This window comes from Herpailurus yagouaroundi, unplaced genomic scaffold (assembly GCF_014898765.1).
Source record: "Herpailurus yagouaroundi ecotype Mexico unplaced genomic scaffold, PumYag 545, whole genome shotgun sequence".
Taxonomy (NCBI): domain Eukaryota; kingdom Metazoa; phylum Chordata; class Mammalia; order Carnivora; family Felidae; genus Herpailurus; species Herpailurus yagouaroundi.
Window position 1 is genome coordinate 1,192,927 of NW_024412762.1, and position 26,842 is coordinate 1,219,768.

The following is a 26,842-nucleotide window of genomic DNA, read 5'->3' on the forward strand; positions in this document are numbered from 1 at the left end:
AGTTTAGCCTAGTTTTTTAAAATCTTTTTTGAGTGTTAAGATAATACTGTTTTTGTGCTTCTGAAGTAGGAATTACAGTGGACAATTAATATATTTAACTTTGGACTTAAATTATAATTTAGGTTTTGAAGGAAAAGCATAGAGCTAATTTGTTTCGAAGCCTAGAAGGTTCTCTAAGGCAGTAGTATTTTAAGTTCTTTACTACTCTGTTAATAGCACTTGGTTCTCAGTGCCAGTGAAGCAGAAGGTTTCTGTCATTTTGTGACGATGTTTTTAAATCTCTTTGCAGGTGGAAGAAGAAAGGTGCCACTTTGGCATGAAGACAGACTCGCTTAGTCGTCAGTCATTTAAGCTGAGTGCATTGTGATTTCCAATAATTGAGGCAGTGGTTCTAAAAGCTGTCTACATTAATGAAAAGAGCAATGTGGCCAGCTTGACTAAGCCGCCAGCGTGTGCAGCGCGGGCAGGACGGTACCCGGGTCTCAACGGACTTGTGCATGTTAGCTGTATAGATTTATGTAAGGTTTTTTAAAACTCTGGTCTTTTAAAATAGTCTTAACCACTTTTACTATGGAGACATATGAGAGTCCCTCTCCTCTCCCGCGTGAGCCCGCAGGAGAAGCAGTGATGGAGAACCGAGCTTGCCCCCTCCAAGCGCTGCCCCGTGAACAGTCTCCACCACCTCCCCTGCAAACGTCCAGTGATGCAGAGGTAATGGACGTTGGCTCTGGTGGTGATGGACAGGCCGAATCCCCTGCTGAGGACCCGCTCAACTTCTACGGAGCTTCTCTTCTCTCCAAAGGATCCTACTCTAAGGCCCGCCTCCTCATAGACCCGAACTGTAGTGGCCACAGCCCGCGCACCGCCCGGCACGCACCTGCGGTCCGGAAGTTCTCCCCTGACCTTAAGTTGCTTAAGGATGTAAAGATTAGCGTGAGCTTTACCGAGAGCTGCAGGAGTAAGGACAGGAAGGTGCTGTACACAGGAGTGGAGCGCGACGCTCGCGCAGATTGCGGTCTGGCCCTTAGCCCTGTCAGTGGAGACGTGCATGCTTGTCCTTTTGGCGGGAGTGTTGGGAACGGGGTAGGCGTAGGGGGTGAGAGTGCTGATAAGAAGGATGAGGAGAATGAGCTGGATCAGGAAAAGAGAGTGGAGTACGCAGTGCTCGATGAGTTAGAAGATTTTACTGACAATTTGGAGCTAGATGAAGAAGGAGCAGGCGGGTTCACGGCTAAAGCAATCGTGCAGAGAGACAGAGTGGATGAAGAGGCCTTGAACTTCTCCTATGAGGTATGTCGGCGACCCCTCCTTTGGAGCACTCTTAGCAAAACCCAAAGAGAGGTGTTGGGAACTGCAGCATCTTTTGAAAGCTGATGTTGCAGAGAAAAAAACAAAAACAAAAACCCGTGTGAGGTGGAATGACGTTAATGTGGAAAAGAAAAAGCCGTAAGAAGTCCAGGTTTTTAAGTTTTCCAAAGGTTTGGCTGAGCAGTCGACCTTGTACTCTATGCAACCTGAGTTGGAAGGTGCTGCTGAGAAGCACTTCCTGGTGGGATGTGTACCTGTATCAAGCATCAAGCATGTTGGTTGCAGTTGTCAGTTTCATCCTGTTTGTTTTTCAGATGATCACGCAACATAAAGGCATACCGAGGCCCCACTTGGGAGTGCCTCATTTCTGTGTCTGTTCTCACTAATGCTGTTAAATTTGCCTACGGTACAGGAACGCGGGCTCCGGGGGCCATGGTGTCTGAACAGCATGTTTTGCAGGATGATTTTGACAACGATGTCGATGCTTTGCTGGAAGAGGGCCTTTGTGCTCCCAAAAAGAGGCGAATGGAAGAGAAATATGGAGGAGACAGTGACCATCCGTCTGATGGAGAGACAAGTGTGCAGCCAATGATGACCAAGATTAAAACAGTGCTAAAAAGTAAGTCAGCCGGTTAGAAAGTAGTGTGTTTGCGGGACAGCAGAAGTGTAGGTTTGAGAGCCCTCGGGTGCCAGGTGGTGGTCTGGGCAGTGGGCACTTATTTGATGGAGGACGGCCATGTCTGATGAAGGGGAAACAGATAAGACACAAGGATGTAACATGACAACCCAGGGGCAGGTTGGGGTGTCTGCTGTGGATACACACCACAGAGTGGCTGGTGTTGTGGAGAGGAATGGGGAGGGCACTTCTGATGGGGTGAGGAGGAGGGAATGTTGTATGCTGGGAGATGACAAGATAGGCAACTAGAGGGTGTGGAGGCTGAGGCCAGAGGCAGGTACAGCACCACGGCAGGGGATGGTTGCAGTCTGGGTTCTGGATTCAGTAGAGGCAAAGGTATTCCGAAGCCGCACTTGGTTTTTGGGGGTGGTGGAGGGAGTTGGGAGGCACCCAGTGACATGCTTGTGCTGCTGCTTTGCCAGTGTGGTATAGGTATAAGAGAAGTCGGTGTCAGTTTCTAGCTTTCCTGGCCTGGAGGTACCTGTGAGTTCCAGGTGGAGATTAGGCAGTGGAAAGGGGCTGAACAGATGAGTGGGGACTTGGGCACATAGTTGAGACCTTAGGCTGGGGGCCGGGTTGCAGAAAGTGGCCTGGTGTGATGGGAGGAAATTGAGGGGTCGGTGGTGTCTTGTCTCTGACTACAGAGTGGACGTGTCAGCAGTGCTGGCTGCTGGCACGTGTCTGCCTGGGTTAGCTAGTGGTTGGAACAGGATGGATGTTGGGTTTATCAGCTGTAGATGGGGATAAGCCTAGGGCCTCAGCTTCTGGGAAGAAGGGGTGTGGGGGCAGTCTTTACTTCGGTGCCTCCGGAGATTTGCTTTGTACTCTTTCTGTGGTTTCAGCAATCTGAGCAGACAAAGTCCTGTTCATCTGAGTGGCCCACAGGTTCACAATATGCCTGTGACTGCAGGCATGCCACTTGGCCTGCCTGCACTGGGCAGTCCTGTACCTTTCTCTCTGCAGCCTTCTCCACCTCACCCACCTGGCAGCCTGCCCCATAGTGCAGCCTCCCAGGAGCTGCAGCATGGGCCTCATGCTCACAGGCGGCGTGTGAGCTGCATGTGAGCTCTTCAGATGGCTGGGCCAACTTTATGACTGCTGGTTGTCACATATGAGTGATCCAGGTGCACCTGCCAGTAGTGCCATGTATTGCCATGTTCTGGTATCAGCTCAGGGGTTAGCACTGCCGGGTGGGGACCTGGCACTGGGATACCACTCCCTTTACCATGAGAGTCCCTGGTGCCATTTTATTGTATGTATATTTTTTAGATTTCATTTGCTTTTTTCCTTTTGTTTCTAAATTTCTTACTTGCACCCAGTACCTGTAAGATAATTAAGTTTCCGTTGAATCTTTGTGCTTTTCCCAGTAACCAGGCCTGTCAGTGGCAGATGTCAAGTGGGTAACAAGTCTTGAGTCTTTTTCTATGACTGCATGTTTACATGCTTTAGCAAGAACTGATTTAGAAATTTATGAATTGTGTTTCACATGCTAGTGAGAGCATGCAGCTTAGGTACAATGAAGGCATGTTATCCAGTCACAGGGAGCAGTGGTCGACAGACATGTAATTTATTAGCAAAGCTAACCCAGTCCCTGGGGTGCCTCTGGCCACAGCCAAGGCAGGCAGTGAGGAATTAATGCCCTTGATGCCCACAGCTGTGCAGGCAGCAGCTGAGGCTATGACTTGTGTCTTATAGAATCTCATCCCAGGCTCTTTCATGCACCACATGCTGTTCTAGGTCTAAGAGTACAGCAGTGAACAAGGTGGACAGCTTCCTGTGTTGAGGAGGAACTTAGGTTCTATGGGTTAGAGCTATGTAAACACAACAATTGAGAGCAGAGTTTCATGCATAGGAGGTGCTGAGCAGCAGATGGGGCTGGGACAGGCTCTGAGGAGGGCAGGGTACTCCCCTACTCTCCTAGTTCTTAGAGGTTTTTTTCAATACTTGGTTGGCTTTACTGTTCTCATCTGCTTGTAATTTTGAAGACTTCCATAACTCGGAGAGTTTTTGAAGTGATTGTGGGATGTTCTTGTCTTTATGTAGGTCGTGGCCGTCCTCCTACGGAACCGTTGCCTGATGGATGGATCATGACATTCCATAACTCTGGAGTCCCCGTGTACCTACACAGAGAGTCTCGGGTGGTCACCTGGTCCAGGCCGTACTTCCTGGGAACGGGAAGCATACGGGTAGGGGATGCATCAGTCATGAATTTAGTCTTGTAAGTTTGCAGACTGAACACACACACGTTGCACTTGCATCGTAGCCAAGCAGAGGCAGGTGGAAGGCATCGGATGTTCAGACCTTTGGGGTCATCCTTGTAATCTGTGTTGCAATTTCACTATCCGCAGAAACATGATCCTCCTCTGAGTAGCATTCCCTGTCTGCATTATAAGAAAATGAAGGATAATGAGGAAAGAGAGCAAAGCAGTGAGCTTGCCCCCAGTGGGGAAGTGTCCCCTGTCAAGCCGCTGAGCCGATCTGCAGAGCTGGAGTTCCCCCTGGAAGAGCCTGACTCCATGGGAGCTGACTCAGGGCCCCCTGATGAGAAGGACCCGCTGGGGGCTGAGGCTGCCCCTGGGGCCCTGGGGCAGGTGAAGGCAAAGGTCGAGGTGTGCAAGGATGAATCAGTTGGTAAGTTTCCTTCCTTCCTTGTTGGTTGGGACCCATCTGCAGGGATGTGGCTATATTCCACGCCTTCCCTTCAATTACATTCCTACTGCTGAAGGCCACTTGTTCCTAGTTATGTTTGTGAGAAAGGGGCTTCTGGGGACCTGTGTCCACTCTTATGTGGCTAGAAAGGTGCGTCTCCCTGATCTTAGAACCCACCTGGTCTGCAGGCCCCACATGGCCAGTGCTGCCACAGAGGTGGCTACAGTCAGTGCAGATCGGCCTTTTTCTCCAGTCACTTTTGTGACCTTTCCTGAAATTCTGGTTTTTCAGCAGGATGTGCTCTCCTGGCATTGTTTTGATTTACCTTGATGGGCTCAGAGTGAGCTTCATCAATCCATGGACTCAGCACTGGGGGATGACCACTATTCTGTGGACATTTCCTGCTTCAATCCCACTATTGTTTTTGGCTGTGTTGGTGTTTCTCTTCTTTTTTTGTGTGTTTTTTAGCCTAGGCCTCCCCATTCAGTTTCTTTTTTTTTTTTAATGTTTATTTTTGAGAGAGAGAGAGAGAGAGAGAGACAAAGTGAGAATGGGGAAGAGGGAGAGAGAGAAGGAGACATAGAATCCGAAGGAGGCTCCAGGCCCTGAGCTGTCAGTGTAGAGCCTGACGTGGGGCTCGAACTCACGAACTGAGAGATCATGACCTGAGCCAAAGTTGGCCGTTCAACCAACTGAGCCACTTAGGCGCCCCTAGGCTTCCTCATTCAACTCTTAGTTTGTCTCTATAGTGGTGGCAGATCTGTTTCAGCCCACCTGCTGAATCTCATTTCAAGGAGGACTTTGTGTTTTTGAGGATTTTTGGTAATTGCTGTTTGGATATTGTCAGTATTGCTGCCCAGCCTGTCTTGTAACTCTTATGTATGAGGAGCCTAGAAGAGCTGGGGTCAGGGGAGCACCACTGCTGAAGAAGGGGAGGGTGTCTCCGAGAGGGGTGGCCTCTGTGGAGAGAGGTGTCTGGGGAAAGGCAGGGTGTGTCACTAGCCCCCAGCTTCCCCAGTGGACAGACTGCGTTCTCCCCACACCTGCCTGCTTGCTGTCTCCCTCCTTATCCACGTCAGCCTCCCCTGTCTTCTGTCCGGGTGCTGGAGCTTTTCTCAGGACCTGGCTGAAGGGAGCTTTTGCTTTCAGCCTTTATCATAGAGGTTTTTTTCTTCATACTATCTTTTAGGCACACATAACACCTGAATGTGTTCCTGTTTTTTTGAAAACACCTGCCTTTCATTTCTAATTTCATTCTCATGGGAGAGGTTGACCACTTGTACTTGTTGGCAGACTCACTTCCCTGCATTCACATGTAAAGAAATATGTGGTTTTGGTGCATAATTAAGTAGGTGCAGGTACGTTGTTTCACAGCTTTGTGTTTTAATTGTATATTCCTCAGTCTTCACACATGGAACTCCTCCCTCCGCTTCCACCAGCACTGCTCTCTGGGCTGGCCATGAGCCATGACAGTCCCTGCCTCAGGGCTTACACTTGAGTAAGAAACCAGTTAGGCTGACATGATTCTCTAGGATGTCCTGGGAAGGAGAGGGGTAGTGGGTGCAACAGTAAAAGCAGGAGGCCCCTGGGAACTTCACTGAGTGGGGTGGGTGGTGAACAGTGGGGATGGGCCAGGGACTGTGTGGGGCGAGGCATGACCAGTGCCAAGGCCCAAGCCACCTGCTTGTGTTGCTGAGTGTGCTTGGGGCCAGGGTGCCGGAGGGGAGAGTGCAAGGTGTGCACTGGGTGCATAGCGCTTTGGCTGCTGTGGTACCTGTTTTTTGTTTTTTGTTTTTTTAATTTTTTTTTCAACATTTATTTATTTTTGGGACAGAGAGAGACAGAGCATGAACGGGGGAGGGGCAGAGAGAGAGGGAGACACAGAATGGGAAACAGGCTCCAGGCTCTGAGCCATCAGCCCAGAGCCTGACGCGGGGCTCGAACTCACGGACCGCGAGATCGTGACCTGGCTGAAGTCGGACGCTTAACCGACTGCGCCACCCAGGCGCCCCAATGTGGTACCTGTTTTGATACAGGGAAAAAAGGCTTGAAGGCCATCTGATTTTTTGTTTTTAAAACTTTTCTTTTTCTCCTTTTTTCTTATTGTTCTTGTTCCAAATAAACTAAAAGAGCATCCTAGAGGTTTGTAACTTGAGTAATTTGAGGAGCTGCCAGAGTGAAGGGACCTGATCCTTTGCTTTCTTTGCTCTTTGAAAGGAAAAGTGAAAGAATGGGGATGGTGTGGTGGGACCTGTTTGATGGGCAGCCCGTTGCTGCCCTACTCAGTGGGCAGAGAAAATGTGACTCTTATGTTGGAAATTAGCAATTTTGTTCTCTGGTAAATCCGCACAGATCTTGAGGAATTTCGGAGCTACTTGGAAAAGCGTTTTGACTTTGAGCAAGTCACTGTGAAGAAATTCAGGACTTGGGCTGAGCGGCGGCAGTTTAACCGAGAAATGAAACGGAAACAGGCAGAGTCTGAGAGGCCCATCTTGCCAGCCAATCAAAAACTCATCACTCTGTCTGTGCAGGATGCACCCACAAAGAAAGGTGAGTTGGGGCTTGTAAATTTTATCATTGGCAGATTGATTATACTGTTGTTTTTCACTTGATGGTCTTAGAACATATGCTTTGTGTGTGAATTGCGTTTACTTCAAAGCTTATGTTTACCCTATGAATGCAGAGGTGCACTGTGTTCATGGTGGTGAGCCCCTAATTGTGAGTGAGTCGCTAACTTGGTGGTGCCAGGTCCCAAGTGCTAGCTTGCGGCAGGTCCTCATGCTGTTGCTGAGATAGGCCTTCTTGTCACAGAGTTTGTCATTAACCCCAACGGGAAGTCCGAGGTCTGCATCCTGCACGAGTACATGCAGCGAGTTCTCAAGGTCCGCCCTGTTTATAATTTCTTTGAATGTGGTAAGTTTGACCTCCCCCATCTCAACCCCGAAGAATCCTACACCTTGCTGGGGTCATGGCTGGGAGGCGGGAACTGACCATTAGCCCCACTCTTTGGGATAGGAGTGAAAAGGCAGGGCAGGGAGAAGGGCACTGCAGGTGGGCAGGTCATTTTCACAGTAGTGTGCCCCTTCTGAGGGCCAGTGCTTCTGCTTCCCCTTCCGTTATCCATGCTCCCTCCACCCCCACCTTCCGTTCATTCCTTGCTCCAAGGAAGGCCTCCCTTGCTGTGTTTCCACCTGCCCCCAGGTGGATGGAGTGGCCTTAGGCCTGCACTTCCCACCAGCTGTCTCCTGTGGCCATCCTCATCACGCCTTTGTGAAAACCAGTTTGTCCTTGGAAGTCTGAACCCAGGAGTCACTCATTATTTTTCATGTTGTTTCTTTGACTTAACTGCATCTGTGTGTCTCCGCTGCTCACAGCCCTCTGTCCATCTTTCATAGACATTGATCCCTATCCCGGCTTGGCCTCTGGCCTCCTGTTTCCCCTCCAGCTTCCGAACCCGTAGTCTCCCATTTCCCAAAATTTTCCTGGCATGCTCTTTGCCTGCTGACCAACCTTGGCCCTGTCTCCATGCCTCGGGAGCCCCTGTCTCTGCCCTCCAGCAGCAGCCCTGACCCTGCCTTGTCTTTTGGTGCCAGCAGATTGTATGTATACGTGCGTGCATGCTTTTAATGTCTTGGCAAGTGTTTTTAAAGCAATAATTTTAATTTTAAGAGAACCCAAGTGAGCCTTTTGGTGCCTCGGTGACCATTGATGGTGTGACCTATGGATCCGGAACTGCAAGCAGCAAAAAACTTGCGAAGAATAAAGCTGGTAATGTGCCTATTTGGGTGTCAGAGACCTATGCTACCTACTGTGTCTGCCTCTCCCCTTAGCTGGGGAGGGCTGGGGGTAGAGCAAATCCATTTTATTTATGTAATCATCTACCTTGGTTTTTTAAAAGTATGTGCTCTTTGGAAAAGACTCAAGTAGAGGAAGTAAAGTGTGAGAAATAAAAGTAGAAAATGCAAACCTCTGCTCGGTGGAGGCTGGGCCAGAATCTTCCAACCTTGTCCCCACCACTCACAGAGCTGACTAGGCTGTGCCTAGCACGCATACTAGAGCGGGTTTGTATTTAAACTAAGCAAAACGTGGGCATCTTAGGAGATGACAAACAGGTGGAAACATATGCAGTCAGCATTCTCCTTGAGTGGTTTTGACATGTGCGAGGACGATTTCCTGAGTCCTTCAAACCGCCATTCATTGAACATAGCCTGTCAGATCCCTGGGAAGGCCTATGTTTCTGGTTAAAATGGAAACCGTTCTGCCTCACCATTAGGATTACTTGACCTCTTCTTGGGAGTAGAGCACATTGCATGATACATGTTGGGTGTACCCAGACACTGGCGCCCACAATTCCATTCTTGAGGTTTCTCTGTTGTGTCTTCCAAAGCATGAAGCATGTTGGTTTATCACATTCTCACCAGGTCTCGAGGGTGGTGAAAGTGCTTTTGCTCACGTGACTCAGAATTTCCTTTGGAGTTGCTTTCTTTGGTGATGTATGCTGAGGATGATTGGGAGAATATGTTACTTTCTATCCTTTCGTCACGGGTTCTCCCTCAAGGCCTGCTGTCCATTTTAGGCAGAAAACTGACAAAAGCCTTTTTCAGCTCAACAAACTGGTGCTGCTAAGGTCATGGGGCACATAACCAGCAGAGTGGGGCTCATTGTGGGAGTGGAAACGTCCTGGCAGTGGGGCTCTGCTCTCCCCATGTGCAAGGATCCACTTCTCTGCCCAGACCCCAGCTGCTCTCTTGATACCTCACTCAGATGTCTTGCCAGTACCTACAACTCTACAGGGTCAGACTTTTGCCCCTCCCCTGTTCTGCAGCACCCCCCGCTTCCCCACCCCAGTGGTGAGTGGCAGCCTTGCTCACGCAGAAACCTGTGCTCAGCATTGAGTCATCCCTCTGCTCCATCCTGCAGATGCTTTCTCCAAAGTATCTGTCCAATCGCTCTGCTTTTCCCTGCCACACTCAGCAGCCTGCTCACTCCTCAGGCCTCGCTGCCTGGCCTGCTACAAGTACCTCAGGGCAAGAGTACACACAGCTCGGTGTGGCTTACAAGGCTGCCCACAGTCTTAACGCTTGTCCCACGGCCTCCTTTGTTTAGGATGTGCACCTCCCGTCCTCTGCTCTCCCTGCCTGTGAAGTGCTGCTTGCTGTTCCCCAGGGCCCTTGCTTTCCTCTGAGCCGTGGGTACTCTGGCCCTACACAGGAGTCAGCATGTCATCTCCAGCATGCTCTGGAGTTAGGAAGCAAGCTGGGCCTGAGCCCTCACCCTTGGGGTTTTTCTTTTCATAGCCCGAGCTACGCTGGAGATCCTTATCCCTGACTTTGTCAAACAAACCTCTGAGGAAAAGCCCAAAGACAGTGAAGAGCTTGAGGTGAGTGTTGTGATCCTGCCCTGTTTGGAGCTGTGGTCCCAGTGCGGTGTCCACACCCCACCCTCCTCACTAGTGCAGGTTATGCTTACGGATTTAGTCACCCAAGCTCTAGGTGATTTTGTTTTGTTCATATTTTATAAAAGGGGAAACTAGCTTGTCTTTGTGCAAACAGGGGGAAAGGTGTTATTTTTGTCAGAGATTTTTGTCCCGTGTCTTGCAGTGAGTGGTAAAGAATGTGCATAATAAGTGTATACGGGAGTTCGTCAGCTCTACCCTGACTGGAGATCCATGGTGAGAATGAAACTTTGAGACTGTCTGTAAAAGTTATGTCGTTCTTTGTATTAAGAACTACTTAAAACTACTTGTGAACTTTCTTGGGTAAATATGATAAAATGGATATTTGTAGTAAGGTCTTCTCAAATTCTGAGGAAGGTGTTCTTTTTTATAAGTTCATTAAAAATATTTTTTTTTAAGTTTATTTTAGAGAGAGAGGGCATGAGCGAGGGACAGAAAGGGAGAGAGAGAGAATCCCAAGCAGGCTCTGTGCTGTCAGTGCAGAGCCCAATGTGGGGCTCAGACTCAAACCATGAGATAATGACCTGAGCCAAGATCAAGAGTCGGATGCTTAAGCAACTGAGCCACTCAGAAGCCTCTCTAACAGTTTTATTGATATGTAATTTGTATACCATGAGTTTTGCTCTTTTAAACCGTACTGTTGAGTGGATTTTTGTGTATTCAGAGTTGTACAATCATCGCTTGCAGTGTTCTAATTTTAGAATATTTTCATCTCTCTGGGAGGAAACCCCATACCCATAAGCAGTCACTCCTAATTCTCCCTGTTCCTTGCCCCTCAACCCCTGGCGACCACTAATCTCTCTGTCTTGATGGATTTACTAGTTCTGGACACTTCATACCAATGGAATCATATGACATGTGGTCCTTTGTGACTGGCTTCTTTTATTTACCATGCTGTCTTAGCTGTAGGTTTTATCAGATTGAGGAAATTTCCTTCTGCTCTTGGTTTGCTGGGAGTTTTTTTTAGGAACGGATGTTGGATTTTGTTAGATGTTTTTCCTGCTTGTACTGAAATGATTGTCAGGTTTTTGTTTTTTACTTTAGTCATGTGGTGGTATATTGCATAGGTTTTTGAATGTTAAACCAACCTTGGATTTCTGGGATAAATCCCACTTAGTCATGGTGCACGTAAGTTTGATGTGTTGCTGGATTTAGCGTGCTGGTATTTTAAGGACTTTTGCAGTTATATTTATAAGGAATACTTGTCTGTAGTTTTCTTGTGATGTCTGGTGTTGGTGTTGGGGTAATACTGTCTTTACAGAATGAGGTGGAAAGTGTTCCTTTCTCTACTATTGGTGTGGAATATTTCGTGAAAGTTGGTAGTAATTTTTTAAACATTTGATAGAATTCACCAGTGAGGGGCGCCTGGGTGGCACAGTCGGTTAAGCGTCCGACTTCAGCCAGGTCACGATCTCGCGGTCCGTGAGTTCGAGCCCCGCGTCAGGCTCTGGGCTGATGGCTCAGAGCCTGGAGCCTGTTTCCGATTCTGTGTCTCCCTCTCTCTCTGCCCCTCCCCCGTTCATGCTCTGTCTCTCTCTATCCCCAAAATAAATAAACATTGAAAAAAAAATTTTTTTTTAAAAAGAATTCACCAGTGAAACCATCTGAGTCCAGACTTGAATTTGTCTGAGGTTAGTTAATTACTAATTCAATCTTTTCACTTTGTTCAAATATCCTATTCCTTTTTGAGCTGGTTTGGAAACTTTGGGTTTTTATAGGAATTTTTCATTTTGATCTAGACTAATTCTTTGGCATACATTTATTCATAGTGTTCCATTATGATCCACGTTGTTTTGGTAAGTTTGTGCTGCTCCTGCTTTCATTACTGGTTTTAGTAGTTGAGTCCCTCTTTTTTTCTCTTGGTCAATTTAAAGTTTGTCAGTGTTGTTGATCTTTCAAAGATCTAACTTCCGGTTTTGTTGATTCCCCCCCCCACCCCCCCAACACAATAGCGTTGTTACTGTCTGTTTCATTTATTTGTGCTGTAGCCTTTGTTTCCTTTCTTCTGCCAACCTTAGGTTTAGTTTGTTTTTCTTTTCTAGTGTCTTCAGAGTATTGATTGGAGATCTTTTCTTTTTATTTATTCCATTTAATTTTATTATTTATTTATTTATTTATTTATTTAGAGAGAGAGAGAGTACACACGAGTAGGGGAGAGGGGCAGAGGTAGAGAGTGTGAGAGAGATTCTTAAGCAGGCTCCATGCTCAGGGCTCAATCCCACAACCCTGGGATCATGACCTGAGCTGAAATCAAGAGTCAGGTGCTTAACTGACTCAGCCACCCAGGTGCCCCCTGAGATCTTCTTTCTAAATATTGGAGCTTGGGCTATAAATTTTTTTCTATGTACTACTTTAACTGCGGCCCATAAGCTCTAGTGTGTGTTCTATTTTTTGTTCACCTCAAAGTGTTTTTCTCATTTCTCTTGTGGTTTCTTCTTGAACCATTGGTTATTTTAGGAATGTCTACTTTCCATCTATTTGTGAATTTCCCAAATTTCCTTTAGTTATTGATCTTTAATTCCAGTGCGGTTCAAAAACATAGTTTGTATGATTTCAGTCAGTCTTTTAAATTCATTGAAGTTTGTTTTATGACCTAACATACGATTTGCCCTAGAGAATGTTTTATATGCAAGTGTACTATGGAGTGAACCAGATGCCTGTTAGGTCTAGTTGGTGTATAGTGTTATCTTCCTTTGTTGATCTTCTGCCTAGTTCTTCTATCCGTTCTTGAATGTGGGTATTGGAGTCTTCTGCTGTTGTTATTGAATTATAGCTTCTTTCAATTCTGTTTTTGCTTCATGTATTTTGAGGCTGTTGGTAGCTACATATATATGTTGGTGGTATTGGGAGGTAATTAGAAATGTATGTTTGGTCTTTGTTCTTGGTTCCTGGTGCAGAGCTTCTAATGTAATACAGTACATTAATGTGTTTTTTGTCCCCATTTTTTTAAAAAGCTGCAGGTTGAGGGCGCCTGGGTGGCGCAGTCGGTTGAGCGTCCGACTTCAGCCAGGTCATGATCTCGCGGTCCGTGAGTTCGAGCCCCGTGTCGGGCTCTGGGCTGATGGCTCAGAGCCTGGAGCCTGTTTCCGATTCTGTGTCTCCCTCTCTCTCTGCCCCTCCCCCGCTCATGCTCTGTCTCTCTCTGTCCCAAAAATAAATAAACATTGAAAAAAAAAATTAAAAAAAAAAAAGCTGCAGGTTGATAAAGGTGAATGTTTTTTGTTATTTTTAACAGACTCCTTTTTTTAAGATTTTTTTCCTATTTATTTATTTATGAGAGAGAGGGAGAGAGAGAATCTCATGAGGGGCAGAGAGAAAGGGAATCCCACGCAACAATGACAGTGCAGAGCCCGAAGTGGGACTTGAATTTGCCTGAAGCTGCGCTCAAACTCACGAACTGTGAAATCATGACCTGAGCCTAAGTCAGATGCTTAACTGACTGAGCCACTCGGGCACCCCTTAACAGGCCCCTTTCAACCACATCTGAGTTTATGTTAATGAAGTAGCTTTTGGACCATTCCTTTGGGTGGGAGCTGGTTGCCCAGGGAATTTACCATCTAATTAGAGGGTTGGGACTTTCAGGGGCCTCCCCCTCCTGTGTGTTTGGGGGGAGGCACTGGATGTTGAGCTAATTGCTAATGCTCAATGAGGTAATCAGTTATGCCTGTATAGTGAAGCCTCCATTAAAAAACTCTTAACTGAAGGGGTTCAGAGAGCTTCTTGGTTGATGAACACATTGAGATGCTGAAAAGATGGCAGGCTCAGAGAAGGCATGGAAGCTCTGTACCCCTTCTTTTATACTTGCCCTATTTATCTTTTCCATCTGGCTGTTTCTAAGTTATATCCTTTTGTAATAAAGCAGGGCTCTAGGAAGTAAAACGGAGGAAGGGTTGGCAACCGCCAGTATATAGCTGCTCAGTCAGAAGCACAGGTGACAACCTGGACTTGAGGTTAGTGGCAAGTGGTGGCAATAGTCTTGTAGGACTGAGCCCTTAATCTGCAGGATCTGCTCTAACTCCTGGCAGTTAGAATTAGAACGGCTTGGTGTGGAAACACATTCATTTGGTGTCACAAGTGTTCAAACCAGAAGTCAGTTCTATTTAATGTTTATAATGGTTATGTCACCTTGATGGATGGACTCTTTGTCATTATTAAATATCCTTTATCTTTAGTAACAGGTTTTGTCTTAGTGTCTTAGAGTCCGTTTTCTCTGATACAGTCATTCCTACGTTTTTTTTTTTTTTAATTTTTAATATTTGTTTATTTTTGAGAGAGAGACAGAGTGTTAGCAGGGAGGGGCAGAGAGAGAGGGAGACACAGAATCCAAAGCAGGCTCCAGGCTCTGAGCTGCCAGCACAGAGCCCAATGTGGGGCTTGAACTCACGAACCATCAGATCATGACCTGAGCTGAAGTCAGACGGTTAACTGACTGAGCCACCCAGGCGCCCAGTCATTCCTACTTTCTTTTTTTTTTTTCAACGTTTATTTATTTTTGGGACAGAGAGAGGCAGAGCATGAACGGGGCAGGGGCAGAGAGAGAGAGAGGGAGACACAGAATCGGAAACAGGCTCCAGGCTCTGAGCCATCAGCCCAGAGCCCGACGCGGGGCTCGAACTCATGGACCGCGAGATCGTGACCTGGCTGAAGTCGGACGCTCAACCGACTGCGCCACCCAGGCGCCCCGCCTCTTCTGTTTTAAATACTTTCTAATGTACCACTTTAATTCTCTTGTTTCTTTCACTGTATATACATATATTTTTAAATTTTTTTAACATTTATTTATTTTTGAGAGACAGCGTGAGCAGGGTAGGGGCAAGAGAGAGAGGGAGACACAGAATCTGAAGCAGGCTCCAGGCTCTGGAGCCTGACGTGGGGCTTGAACTCACAAGCTGTGTGATCATGACCTGAGCCGAAGTCGGACACTTAACCAACTGAGCCACCCAGGCGCCCCTCCCTGTATATTTTTAAGTTATTTTCTTGGTGATTGTCATAGGGTATAACAGTAACATCTAAACTGAAAACAATCTAGTTTGGACTAATGCCAACTAACTTCAGTTGTATATAAAAATTTTGCTCCTATAGCTCTATTCACCGTCACCTTTATGGTTATGTTGTCACAAATTATCTCTCTGTATGTTGTGTGTCCGCAAACATGGATTTATAATTATTGTTTTACGTAGTTGTCTTTAAATCTTTTTTTTTTTTTTTAAATGTTTATTTTTGAGAGAGACAGACCGTGAGTAAGGGAGGGTCAGAGAGAGAGGGAGACACAGAATCCGAAGTAGGCTCCGGGCTCTGAGCTGCCAGCACAGAACCTGACACAGGGCTCGAACCCACGAACCGTGAGATCATGCCGTGAGCTGAAGTTGGATGCTTAACCGATGGAGCCACCCAGGCGCCCCTAAATCTATTTTTTTTAATGTTGGTGTATTTTTTTCTTTTCTCTTTTTTTTTCTCTCTTTTTTTTTTTAATGTTTATTTATTTTTGAGACAGAGACAGAGCATGAACGGGGGAGGGGCAGAGAGAGAGGGAGACACAGAATTGGAAGCAGGCTCCAGGCTCTGAGCCATCAGCCCAGAGCCCAACGCGGGGCTCAAACTCACGGACCGCGAGATCGTGACCTGAGCTGAAGTCGGACCCTTAACCGATTGAGCCACCCAGGCGCCCCAATGTTGGTTTATTTTTGATAGACAGAGACAGACTGCTAACGGGGGAGGGGGAGAGAGAGGGAGACACAGAATCCAAAGCAGGCTTCAGGCAGAACCTGATGTTGGGCTTGAACTGACAAGTTGTGAGATCATGGCCTAAGTCAAAATTGGACTCTGAGTCAACGGAGCCACCCAGACGCCTCTATATAGTTGTCCTTTAATTCAGAAAGGAAAAACAGAATTAGAAACAATGTATGTTTATATTGTCTTTTATTTACCGTAGTTAGCTTTATTTTTTGTAATGTCCTCAATTTGTTTATGGTCTACAGTGTCCTTTTATTTTGGCCTGAAGGCTCTTCAGTATTTCTTGGAGGGCAGTTCTACTACCTGTGGATTCTCTCAATTTTTGTTTATCTGAGAATGTCTTAACAATTCCCTTTTAAAAAATTTTTTTTTAAATGGTTATTTTTTGAGAGAGAGAGAGAGAGAGAGAGTATGAGTGGGTGAGGGGCAGAGAGAGAGGGGGAGACAGAATCTGAAGCAGGTGCCAGGCTCTGAGCTGTCGGGACAGAGGCTGATGTGGGTGCTCAAACCCATGAACCATGAGATGGTGACCTGAGCTGCAGCTGGACGCTTAACTGACTGAGCCACCCAGGTGTCCCTTAATGATTCTCTTTTTGAAGCATAGTTTTGCTGGCTGGGTATAGAATTTTTTTTCAGCTTATTTATTTACTTTGAGAGAGAACAAGGGAGGGGCAAAGAGAGAGGGAGAGAGAGCAAGAATCCCAAGCAGGCTCCACACTCAGTGCAGAGCCCTGTGCGGGGCTCAAAGTTAACAACCGTGAGATCATGACCTGAGCCAAAATCAAGAGTTGGACGCTTAACTCACTGAGCCACCCAGGCACCTCTGCATATAGAATTCTTAGTTGACATTGTTTTTCTTCATAGTGGTGATCTGTCTGCCTTCTGGCCTCTATAAGGAATGAGAAATCGGCTGTTAATCTTACTGAGAATCATGTTATTGATGAGTTGTTTCTCGTACTGTTTTCAGATTTTGTCTTTGGCCTTTGACAGAAATGTGTAGGTATAGATTTCTTTAGTTTATGCTTTTTGGAATTTGTTGAGCTTCTTGGATACATAATGTTTTCCATCTTTAAGAAGTTTCAGCCTTTATTTTCTCATAATTTTTTTTGCCCTTTAGTATCCTCTTTTTCTGGGAATCCCATTATAGGTAACCTAGTACACTCATGGTATCCCACAGGTCTATGGGGCACTGTTATCTATTTACTTATTTTCTTTGTCTTAATTGATAGTCTGGTGAGATACTGTTCTTATGCTTTCCTTTAATTCTTAGATGTGGTTGTTTGTTTTAGTTTTTTGAGCATATTATAGCTGGTTTATTTATTTTTTAATGTTTATCTTGAGAGAGTGTGCAAGCATATGCATGAGCACTTGAGCGGGGGAGGGGCAGAGAGAGAAGGAGAGAATCCCAAGCAGGCTCCAAGCTGTCAGCACAGAGCCTGATGTGGGGCTTGATCCCACGAACTGTGAGATCATGACCTGAGCCAAAATCAAGAGTTGGACCCTTAACTGACCAAGCCACCCAGGTGCCCCTCCTTAAGGATGGTTTGTATTGATTACTTTTCTTCATCTTGTACAGCATATACATTTGTGTTTTAGTTCATGTCTCGTTAAACCTGGGCATTTTATTTTTTTTTTTTAATTTTTTTTTTTAATGTTTATTTTATTTTTGAGACAGAGAGAGACAAAGCATGAATGGGGGAGGGGCAGAGAGAGAGGGAGACACAGAATCTGAAACAGGCTCCAGGCTCTGAGCTGTCAGCACAGAGCCCGACGCGGGGCTCGAACTCACGGACCGCGAGACTGTGACCTGGGTCAAAGTCGGCCGCTTAACCGACTGAGCCACCCAGGCGCCCCAAACCTGGGCATTTTAAATAATGTGGCAACTGTGGATATCAAGATTACCAGTTAGAGGACAATTTTTTAAAAAAAATATTTATCATTTTTGAGAGAGCACAAGCAGGGGAGGGGCAGAGAGAGAGGGGGAGACATAGAGTCTGAAGCAGGCTACAGGCTCTGAACTGTTAGCACAGAGCCTGATGCAGTACTCAAACCCACTAACCACAAGATCATGCCCTGAACTGAAGTCAGACCCTTAACCGACTGAACCACCCAGACATCCCAAGGACATATTTCTTGCCTCACAGCTCTGGAGACTGGACATCTAAACTCAAGGTGTCAGCAAGGTTGGTTTCTTCTGAAGGCTAGGAGAGAAAGATCTCTTTCAGGCCTCTCTCTGTTTGGAGATAACAGTTGGAGATAACTGATAACAGTCCTTCTCCTTGTACTGTGTGTTTGTTTCTGAATCTGTTTATAGGGACAGTAGTCATATTGGATTAGGGCCCACCCTAATGACCTCATTTTAACTTGATTGTGTCTGTAAGGACCTTATCTGCAAAAAAGGTTATATAATGAGGTACTGGAAGTTAGGATTTCAGCCTATCAATATGTGGGTGGACAGAATTCAACCCATAATAGTGTGACTTTCCTAGACTATTTTGTGAAATCCAAGTCAGAGATTTCCTGACCTAAATCAGTAAGTCTCCCAGCCTTTGCTAGGGGGCTCTTTATGCATGTTGGGGTCACCTTTAATGCTCTAGTAGTTGACATTGTGCCTTAGCCTTTACTTCCTTCCCACTTACACAGAGCTTCTGAGTCAATCAGGAGATTTGGGCCTTCCCAGGTCTTTCCTGGGCATGCAAGTGGCCACCTAGATCTCCAGACAAGTTGGAGCTTTTCAAAGCCTCTTAAGGGCATCTCATTCTCTAGCTTTTCCTTTTATGTTTTCTGACCTGCCTCTTGCTTGCCAGCTCGTATCCCAGCCTCAGGCAACTGCAGTATGAAACAGTTGCCACTGATTATTTTTGATAGATTTCCTGGGGAATTGGGCTGTTTTCACCGAATGAACTCTGAGTTGGGTCGCATAAAGGCAAGTTTTACAATGAGCTTTTCTGTAGAGCTGCCACATGGACCAGACAGCAGTGGCTCTCTGGGCTTGGGGTGTTGGGGAACCAGTTTGCCTTCTTCAGTGAACCAGCCTTGCTGGTTCCCAAGGCTACCACAGAGCTGGGAAGAGAAGACAGGAATGGGCCAAATTTTATAAATAAAATGCTACAAAGCTCATTGTTTTTAGCAAAATTCAGCCATTTTTTTCTTGAATAAATGCTCCCCAGATTGTTGTCTTTAATTTCCAGAATTCTGAAAAAGTTGATTTTGACAGTTTTAGTCAGTGTTCTTGTTGATCCTGTGGAGGAGCAAAATTTGGAGGTTTTTTATTCTGTCACCCTAGAACTGGTATAGGCTGCGTTTAAAACTTTTTTTCAAGGGGCGCCTGGGTGGCGCAGTCGGTTAAGCGTCCGACTTCAGCCAGGTCACGATCTCGAGGTCCGTGAGTTCGAGCCCCGCGTCGGGCTCTGGGCTGGTGGCTCGGAGCCTGGAGCCTGTTTCCGATTCTGTGTCTCCCTCTCTCTCTGCCCCTCCCCCGTTCATGCTCTGTCTCTCTCTGTCCCCAAAATACATAAAAAAACGTTGAAAAAAAAATTTAAAAACTTTTTTTCAACAACAAAAAAGACAAAATATAAAACAGTATTCACCTGGGTGACTCAGTTGGTTAAGTCTGACTTCAGCTCAGGTCATGATCTCATGGTTTCAAGCCCCACATTGGGCTCTCCTATCAGCGAGGAGCCTTTTTCTGATCCTCTGTCCTTTCTCTCTGCCCCTCCCCTACTCCTATGCGTGCACACTCTCTCGAAAATAAATTGACATTAAAAAAACTAAACATTTTTTCCAATCTTTTTAGACTGAGACTATTCTAAAATATGGTAAAGTGCCCATGGCAGTTTAAATTGCACTCGGGTGTCTATTTTTTGTGCTTTATTGTCATAGATGGGCCATAGACAGATCACAGAGCCCACTCAGCAAACAAAATCTCAAAAAGGCTAGCTCCTCCAGGAAAAATCACATTTTCAACTTTATTTCTCAATAACCTAACTATGGAACAATGGTTGTTCAGGGAGGCTTCCAAGGCATGTTGGAGAACTTGTTACCTACACCTCTACCCATAGCCTGCCAAGGCCCTTAGGATTGGTTGTTGCAGTTGATGATGCATGGGCTATATAGGTTGCACGCCACCATTCTCTGATACGGGGTAGCAGAAACTGGAAGGGGTAGCTATGGTTCTGGTGCTGGGAGTCAGCTTGGCCTAGGCAAGCAGGGGATGTGCGGCTCCAGCAGCCTTTTTGGAAGATGGAGCTTTGCTTTGTCATAGCAGCTCATCTGAGTAGCCTCTGCTGTTGCCCAATGCGGTGGGGATGTGTGTCTTACCTGTCTAAGCATGCAGCACCCACGCCCCACTGCCTGTGGCTATTGTCGTAAAGTTTAAAGTAACTCAGTAAATTATAGTTGATTTAAGAAATTTTTGACATGTTGAGATAATGGAAAATTCTCCAGGGTTAGTACAGCAAGTGTTAGGAACACCTGGTTTCAAGATAAGATCCAAGATGGTCTCCATTTAGTGTTGTGGCCTCTAAGATACCAGCATCTGGCTTGGTTGGTTATTAACTGAATGAATTAGCATTTCAGTCCAGTTTTTAATCTGAAAGTCTCTGTGCTTACTGTTGGCTTTAGTTCACTTTTGTATTTGGCACCATTGTAGTTCCCTAAGCAGGGACCTCCCAGTTTCATTCTGGCCAGCTTAGGGACCCAGGGGTGTTCCATGGCTCTCCCAGCCTTGTGTGTTGAAGAGTGGTCTGTCGCTCCAGTTACCTGCTCTGTCCCAGCTGCTTTTTGCAGTCCCACCACCTGCATGTGGCCTCATATGTGGCTGTCTGGTGGTATACACTCTTGGAGGGCTACGAGCTTGCCCCAGACTGTGATGTCAACCCTGTCTCTACCTCATGCTTGGTGGTCAGAGACTGGTGGTTACCTCTTCTCTAGAGTGCATGGTTTTGATGATGACCAGTTGGCAGTCTTTGTGCTCAGTTCTTTCATTTTCCACCTTTCCTCCTGCCCTGTACAGTCTGTAAGGTCATTGTGGCTGCATCCTTGTCCCTGGAGCCTTTTACATCAGCACCTCTAGTGAGGCATCTGCTGTGACAGAGACTGCAGTTTTCTGGAATTTGTGCCTCAGGTTGTGCTGGATAGTAGGAAGATTCAGGATCTGGCCATGTACTCTGGTGCTCTTCTGGAAAGTGAGGGATCTTTCCAGAAATAACATCAGAAAGTAGCCTGAGAGGGGTGCCTGGGTGGCTCAGTTGGTTGGGTGTCCAACTTCAGCCTAGGTCATGATCTCGCTGGTCCCGAGTTCTGGCCCCACAGCAGGCTCTGTACTGACAGATCGGAGCCTGGAGCCTGTTTCGGATTCTAGGTCTCCCTCTCTATCTCTGCTCCTACCCCACTCATACTCTGTCTCTCTCTCTAAAAAATAAATAAACATTAAAAAATTAAAAAAAAAAAGAAAAGGCAAGCTTGTGAGAGGAGGTCTTCCCAGGTAGAGGAGGCTATGTGGGCAGCTCGGAAATCCCAGGTATAAAAGTTCCCTTGTACACACAAGGGACTTTTTCATGTTGGTTCTCCAATTCTCTGACACAAGCTAGGTGTCTACAACTTTGCTCAGTTCTTACACTATTTACATGGAGTTGGCTCAGTTCCAAAAGACTGCCCACACTTCACATTCCAGCCACAAATGGGGTGTGCAGGCCACCCACATTGACCAGCCAACTACAGATTCAGGGGTTTCCATGCCTTCCCTTGGGTTCATTAATTTGCTTGAATGAGAACTTTTTTAGAATTTGCTCTCAGAACTCAGGGAAACTCCTTACGTTTACCGGTTTATTATTAAGAATACAAATGGACAGCCAGATGAAGAGGTGCTTAATCATGGTTGGTCTTTCTGGTGACCAGCCCCCTCATGAAGCTGTCTAGGCTCTGCCCCCCACCATGCCTAATTAGCATAAACTCAGATGAGGTCCAGAGGGACTCCTTTGAATAACAAAAGATACTCCTATTAGGAAATTCTAAAGTTTTAGGCGCTCCCTGAACTGGATACAAGGACCAGATATGTGTCTGATGACCAAAAATGTCCTCATCCTCTGGAGAGGTTTTTCTTCACACTTAGAATTTAATTGTTATATGTGTGTACTTACTTCCCATTTTAAAATTTTTCAGAGAAGAAAGTAGCTTTTCTGTCAGGTTGAAGGTACTAGAGCAGCACAATCATGACTGATAGGAATTGCTGTCTTGCTCCTGAAAAATTGTGACAGTGTTTCTGTCACATCCTTGTCAGTAGCTTGGTGGGTGGGTGGTGGTGCCCTTGTGGAGGTGTGGCTCCAGAGTTCCAGCTGTGGGGCAGGATGCCAAGGTTGGCTGGGCAGGCCCTGGTTCTTTGGGAGCTCTCGCTATGCACTGCTGTCCTTGAGGTACAGTGGCACAAAGTCCACATGCAATGGTGGTGTGGATATAGAATATCCAGAATTCTAGAATTGCCATGGAAGCAGAGGCTCAGGGCATAGCATGTTTGGTGTTGATTAACAGATGAGCAGAACTGGTACTGAGCCTTTTCACAAGACCTGGGGTGATTTCTTCTTAGTATTTTATAGCTTTTTAGGTAGCTGTGGGTTGTGGTTGGTTCATGCTTGTTCTAGAATTTAGGCATTAGTGACTTGGTTTTTTTTTGGTTCCCTTCCCCCGCCCCCGACCAATTTAGGTTTTAATAGAGAGTTCGGGGCACTTAGTTGGCTCGATTGGTTAAGTGTCCGACTCTTAATTTTGGCTCAGGTCATGAGATTGAGCCCTCCATCAGGTTCAATACTGATAGTGTGGAGCCTGCTTGGGATTCTCTCTCTCCCTCTCCCTGTGTCCCTCCCCTGCTCGTGTGTGTTCACAGTTGCTCACTTTCTCAAAAAATTAAAAAAAATTATAGAGTGGTAAATGCACTTTTTGGTACACTTCTGTGAATTTTGAAACGTGTAGTTTTGTCATGTAACCAACAGCACAATCAAGACATTTTCAAATGTTCTCCCCCTCCCAGTTTTCTTAAACTGCCCCTTGTGCCCCTTTGTAGTCAAAACTTTCTTTTTACCCTGGTAGTCACTGAGCTATCTCTGTAGGTTATCCAATTCCCAAATGTCTTATCAGTGGAGTCACAGGGGAGGTAGCCTTAGAACCAAGCTCCAACTCAGTGATGCACTTGAGAATCATCTGTGTTGGTGCTGGTGTCGATGGTTGGGTAATTTTTGCTGCTGAGTGTGCCTATTGCAGGGCAGTGCCTAGTATGTTCTTCTCACTTGAGGGGTGTTGAGTGCATTTCCATTTTTGGGTGATTAGCATTTGGCTGCTGTGAGGCTCTCCGGTTTTCCACGTGAGTGTAGCTAAGCACCCAAGATGGCCTTGCTGGGCTGTATCATAAGTATATGTCCAACTGGGTGCCTTTGCATGTCTGTCGAGCCAGATGAGCATGTGTGTGGGGGTCTATCTCTGTACTCTGTCTCCTTGATCTGTGTGACCTTTCACCAATGCCATACCTTCTTGATGACATGAATTCTTGGAATCCGTGGGAACCCTCAAACTTTGTTCTTTTTCAAAAGCACTTTTTGGTTACCCCAGCTACTTTTCCCTTCCGTATAGAAACAGTATGTTAGTACAAAAAGTTCTGTTGAGATTTTGATTGGAATTGTGTTACATCTGTAGATAAATTTGGAGAGAATGGACTTCCTAACAGTATTGAGTCTTTCAGTTCACAAACCCAGTGTATCTCTCCATTTATTGAAATCTTTAATGTCTTTTATTAGTGTTTGGTCATTTTTAGTATGCAGATCTTTCACATGTTTTACTAGATTTGGACTTGAGTATTTCACATGTGTTTTGGAGCTGTTGTGAGTAGCACTTTAGTTTCAGTTCTGTTGATTGCTAGTGTATAGCAATCTCATTTACTGTCGTATATTGATCGTATGTCTTGTGGCTTTGCTGAACTGCTTTATTAGTTCCAGTAGTTTTTCTGTAGATTTCTTTGGGATTTCTGTGTACAGACCAGGTTGACTGTGATGGTTTGATTTCTTCCTTTCCAATCTAGATGCCTTTTGTTTCTTTTTCTTGCCTTACTACTCTGATTAGAAGCTCCATTACATGTTGAGTAGCAGTGGGGAGAGTGGACATCCTTGTCTTGTTCCTGATCTTGGGGTGAAGCATACAGTCTCTGACCATTGAATATGATGTTAGGTGTTAGTTGTTTGTTGATGCCCTCTATCAGGTTGAGGAAGGATTCTTCTATTCCTTACCAATTGATATTACAGACTTTTTCCTCCTTAATTTGTTGATATAATGTATTATGTTGATTGATTTTTTTTTTTTTTTTTAATGCATTCCTGGGCTAAGTCCTTTCTTGGGCATGGCATAGATTTGTTTTTATGTGTTAATGGTTACAAATTGCTAATACTCTATGTAGGATTTTTACACCTGTGTTTATGAGGATTATTAGTTTGTAGTTCTCTTTGGTGTTAATAAGGGTACTGCTAACATCATAAAATGAATTGGCAATTGTCCCTCCTCTTGTGGTGTTTTGAAAGATTGTCTAGAATTGGTATCATTTTTTTTTTCTTAAATATTTGGTAGTTGTTGCCAATGAAACGATCTGAGTATGGAGTTTTCTTTGAAGGGACCTTTTATTTATTTATTTATTTATTTTATTTAAAAAAAAAAAATTTTTTTTTTCAACGTTTATTTATTTTTGGGACAGAGAGAGGCAGAGCATGAACGGGGGAGGGGCAGAGAGAGAGGGAGACACAGAATGGGAAACAGGCTCCAGGCTCTGAGCCATCAGCCCAGAGCCTGACGCGGGGCTTGAACTCACGGACCGCGAGATCGTGACCTGGCTGAAGTCGGACGCTTAACCGACTGCGCCACCCAGGCGCCCCTGAAGGGACCTTTTAACTACAAGTTCAACTTCTTGAATAGAGCAGTTTGGGTAATTTGCACTTTTCAAGGAATTGGTCCATTTTATTTAAATTGTTGGGTTTATGGGTGCTGGTCTGTCTGTGGTGCTCTCTCAGGGTCTTTCAGTATCTGTTGGGCACCAGTGATCCAAACTTCTTCTGTACTGTTGTCATTGGGCCACTTCTGCCCTTTGTACTATAGTCTCTATATGCTCCTTGCAGGTTAACCTGCAACATGTGACTGTGGCTCTTGGTGTAGGTAATTGTGGTCCATACCACAGTTGGCCTTTGCCAGCGTCTGTTGGATATCTTTGGGCTTCTTAGTGTGTGTTCTTCTGCCATGTGTGTGTCTGCCTCGGCTCTGTCAGGGAGGATCGTGGGTACACAGGTGGTCTTGCTCAGTCTGACCACAGGTCCACAGCCCAGGTGCCGACTGCTGGTTAGAGACTGGGTTATCAAAAGGCTGAAATGAGAGAGCCAGCCACCATGGATGGGTCGGCTGCCTGGCTAGCCACTAAGGTCTAGGGCCTGATGTCTTGGTGAATAACTTTCCCTGGAAACTGATCCATGCTGATGCAGATGCTCGTAAGTGGAGGTATCTTGTGGGGACCTGTTGGAAACTGTAGCCAAATGAGAGTAGGGAGATTTCTAGCTCACCAGAATCAGCAATTCCCTTTAGAAATGGCACCTTGCTTTCCTTGACTCAGTCACAGTCCGCTGAGAGAGGAACTCCTGCCTCCCTGCCCAGAGTAGTGTTCTTATAAGTGTTGTGTTCTTGTAAGAAGAGGGAGGGAAGTGGAGAGAGGGCTGGGTGGAGTTGGGAGTGATGCTAAAGAAAGCTTGGTGCTGCCAAAACCTGGGAAGGTCCAGAAAGAATCTCTCATAGAGGTTTCAAAGGGAATATGGCCTGCTGACACCTTGCTTTGGGACTTCTGGCCTCCAGAATTGTGAAAAAATAAATAAGCCACCCACTTGGTGGTACCTTGCTATGGCAACCCCAGAAGCCCAGCAATCCCCACCAGGGAGGTGGGCTGTGCTGAGTGAACTAGGCCACATCCTCCGTTCACAGAGGGCGGCTCAGCAGAGGCCCAAGTCTGGTTGGGGTCAACGCTGCCTCCTGGCTGCTGCCTGCCACTGTTGTGCAGAACTTCTCTTTTTTCCCCTCAACTGGTTAAGTGGTTTCCCATTAACCCTTTAGTTGTTCTGTTCTCTGGGCATAGCAGTTGGTTTCAGAGCTAGGACAGGATGACTCTGTGTTTGAAACAGGAGCCAGGCCAGGCCCTTCACAGCCTTCAGAGAGCTTGGCCTTTTTAAAAAAATTTTTTTTTTCAACGTTTATTTATTTTTGGGACAGAGAGAGACGGAGCATGAAGAGGGGAGGGGCAGAGAGAGAGGGAGTCACAGAATCGGAAGCAGGCTCCAGGCTCTGAGCCATCAGCCCAGAGCCTGACGCGGGGCTCGAACTCACGGACCGCGAGATCGTGACCTGGCTGAAGTCGGACGCTTAACCGACTGCGCCACCCAGGCGCCCCTGAGCTTGGCCTTTTTAGAGTGCATCTCTTTTGTCTGATTTACCTTTTGTCTTCTATAATCTCACTTACGATGATCTTCAAAATTTTTTTCTAAGGTTGTCTGTCTTTAGATTTCTAATTGATCAGACTCAGATTCAGAAAAGGCTCCCAGGCAGCACCAGGCTTTGCCACCCCGTTGTAGCATACTCTCCAACCTAGCACAGCACTGCTTGTCCTGTCTCAGAGGGACCGCTGGACAATGAGGTGGGGGCGCAATGTGCTCTTCAAGGCAGTAAAGATGACAGGAAGCTTTTGGGGGAAGCAGACAGCATGGGGAACAGCTCCGTGAGGCCAGCAGGCTCGGTCCAGTTCTTAGGAGTGGCTGCTTTGTTTTGTAGTATTTTAACCACATCAGTATCGAGGACTCACGGGTCTACGAGCTGACCAGCAAGGCCGGACTGTTGTCTCCCTATCAGATCCTTCACGAGTGCCTTAAAAGGTAGGGCGGGTGCTTCCCCTTCTGAGTAGGGTTGTGTGGGGGCTTTTCTTTTGGTGCCCAATGTCTTTACTAGCTGTTTATCCTGGT

The 26,842-nt window shown here is 46.1% G+C and overlaps 1 protein-coding gene and 1 long non-coding RNA gene across 5 annotated transcripts in view; one reads left to right on the top strand and one right to left on the bottom strand.

Moving 5' to 3' along the window:
* The window catches only part of DGCR8 (DGCR8 microprocessor complex subunit), a 36,335-nt gene that overhangs the window by 4,570 nt on the left and 4,923 nt on the right, over positions 1-26,842 (top strand). For 3 of the 4 annotated variants that reach the window (XM_040465091.1, XM_040465090.1, XM_040465093.1), the window contains 9 exons: positions 290-1,290; positions 1,768-1,927; positions 4,028-4,170; positions 4,333-4,615; positions 6,986-7,183; positions 7,445-7,546; positions 8,303-8,401; positions 9,931-10,013; positions 26,655-26,755. In XM_040465091.1, coding sequence (XP_040321025.1) covers positions 571-1,290; positions 1,768-1,927; positions 4,028-4,170; positions 4,333-4,615; positions 6,986-7,183; positions 7,445-7,546; positions 8,303-8,401; positions 9,931-10,013; positions 26,655-26,755 — 1,889 coding nt within the window. In that variant the 5' untranslated portion in view covers positions 290-570. Of the gene's footprint in view, positions 1-40; positions 1,291-1,767; positions 1,928-4,027; positions 4,171-4,332; positions 4,616-6,985; positions 7,184-7,444; positions 7,547-8,302; positions 8,402-9,930; positions 10,014-26,654; positions 26,756-26,842 lie in introns of those variants that run through there. The other variant, XM_040465092.1, reaches the window with a different exon arrangement.
* On the bottom strand, positions 24,123-25,676 carry LOC121023299 (uncharacterized). Its single transcript, XR_005787339.1, has 2 exons — positions 24,737-25,676; positions 24,123-24,472 (listed from the first exon to the last, which is right to left on the bottom strand). It is a non-coding gene; the product is annotated as an uncharacterized LOC121023299 (long non-coding RNA).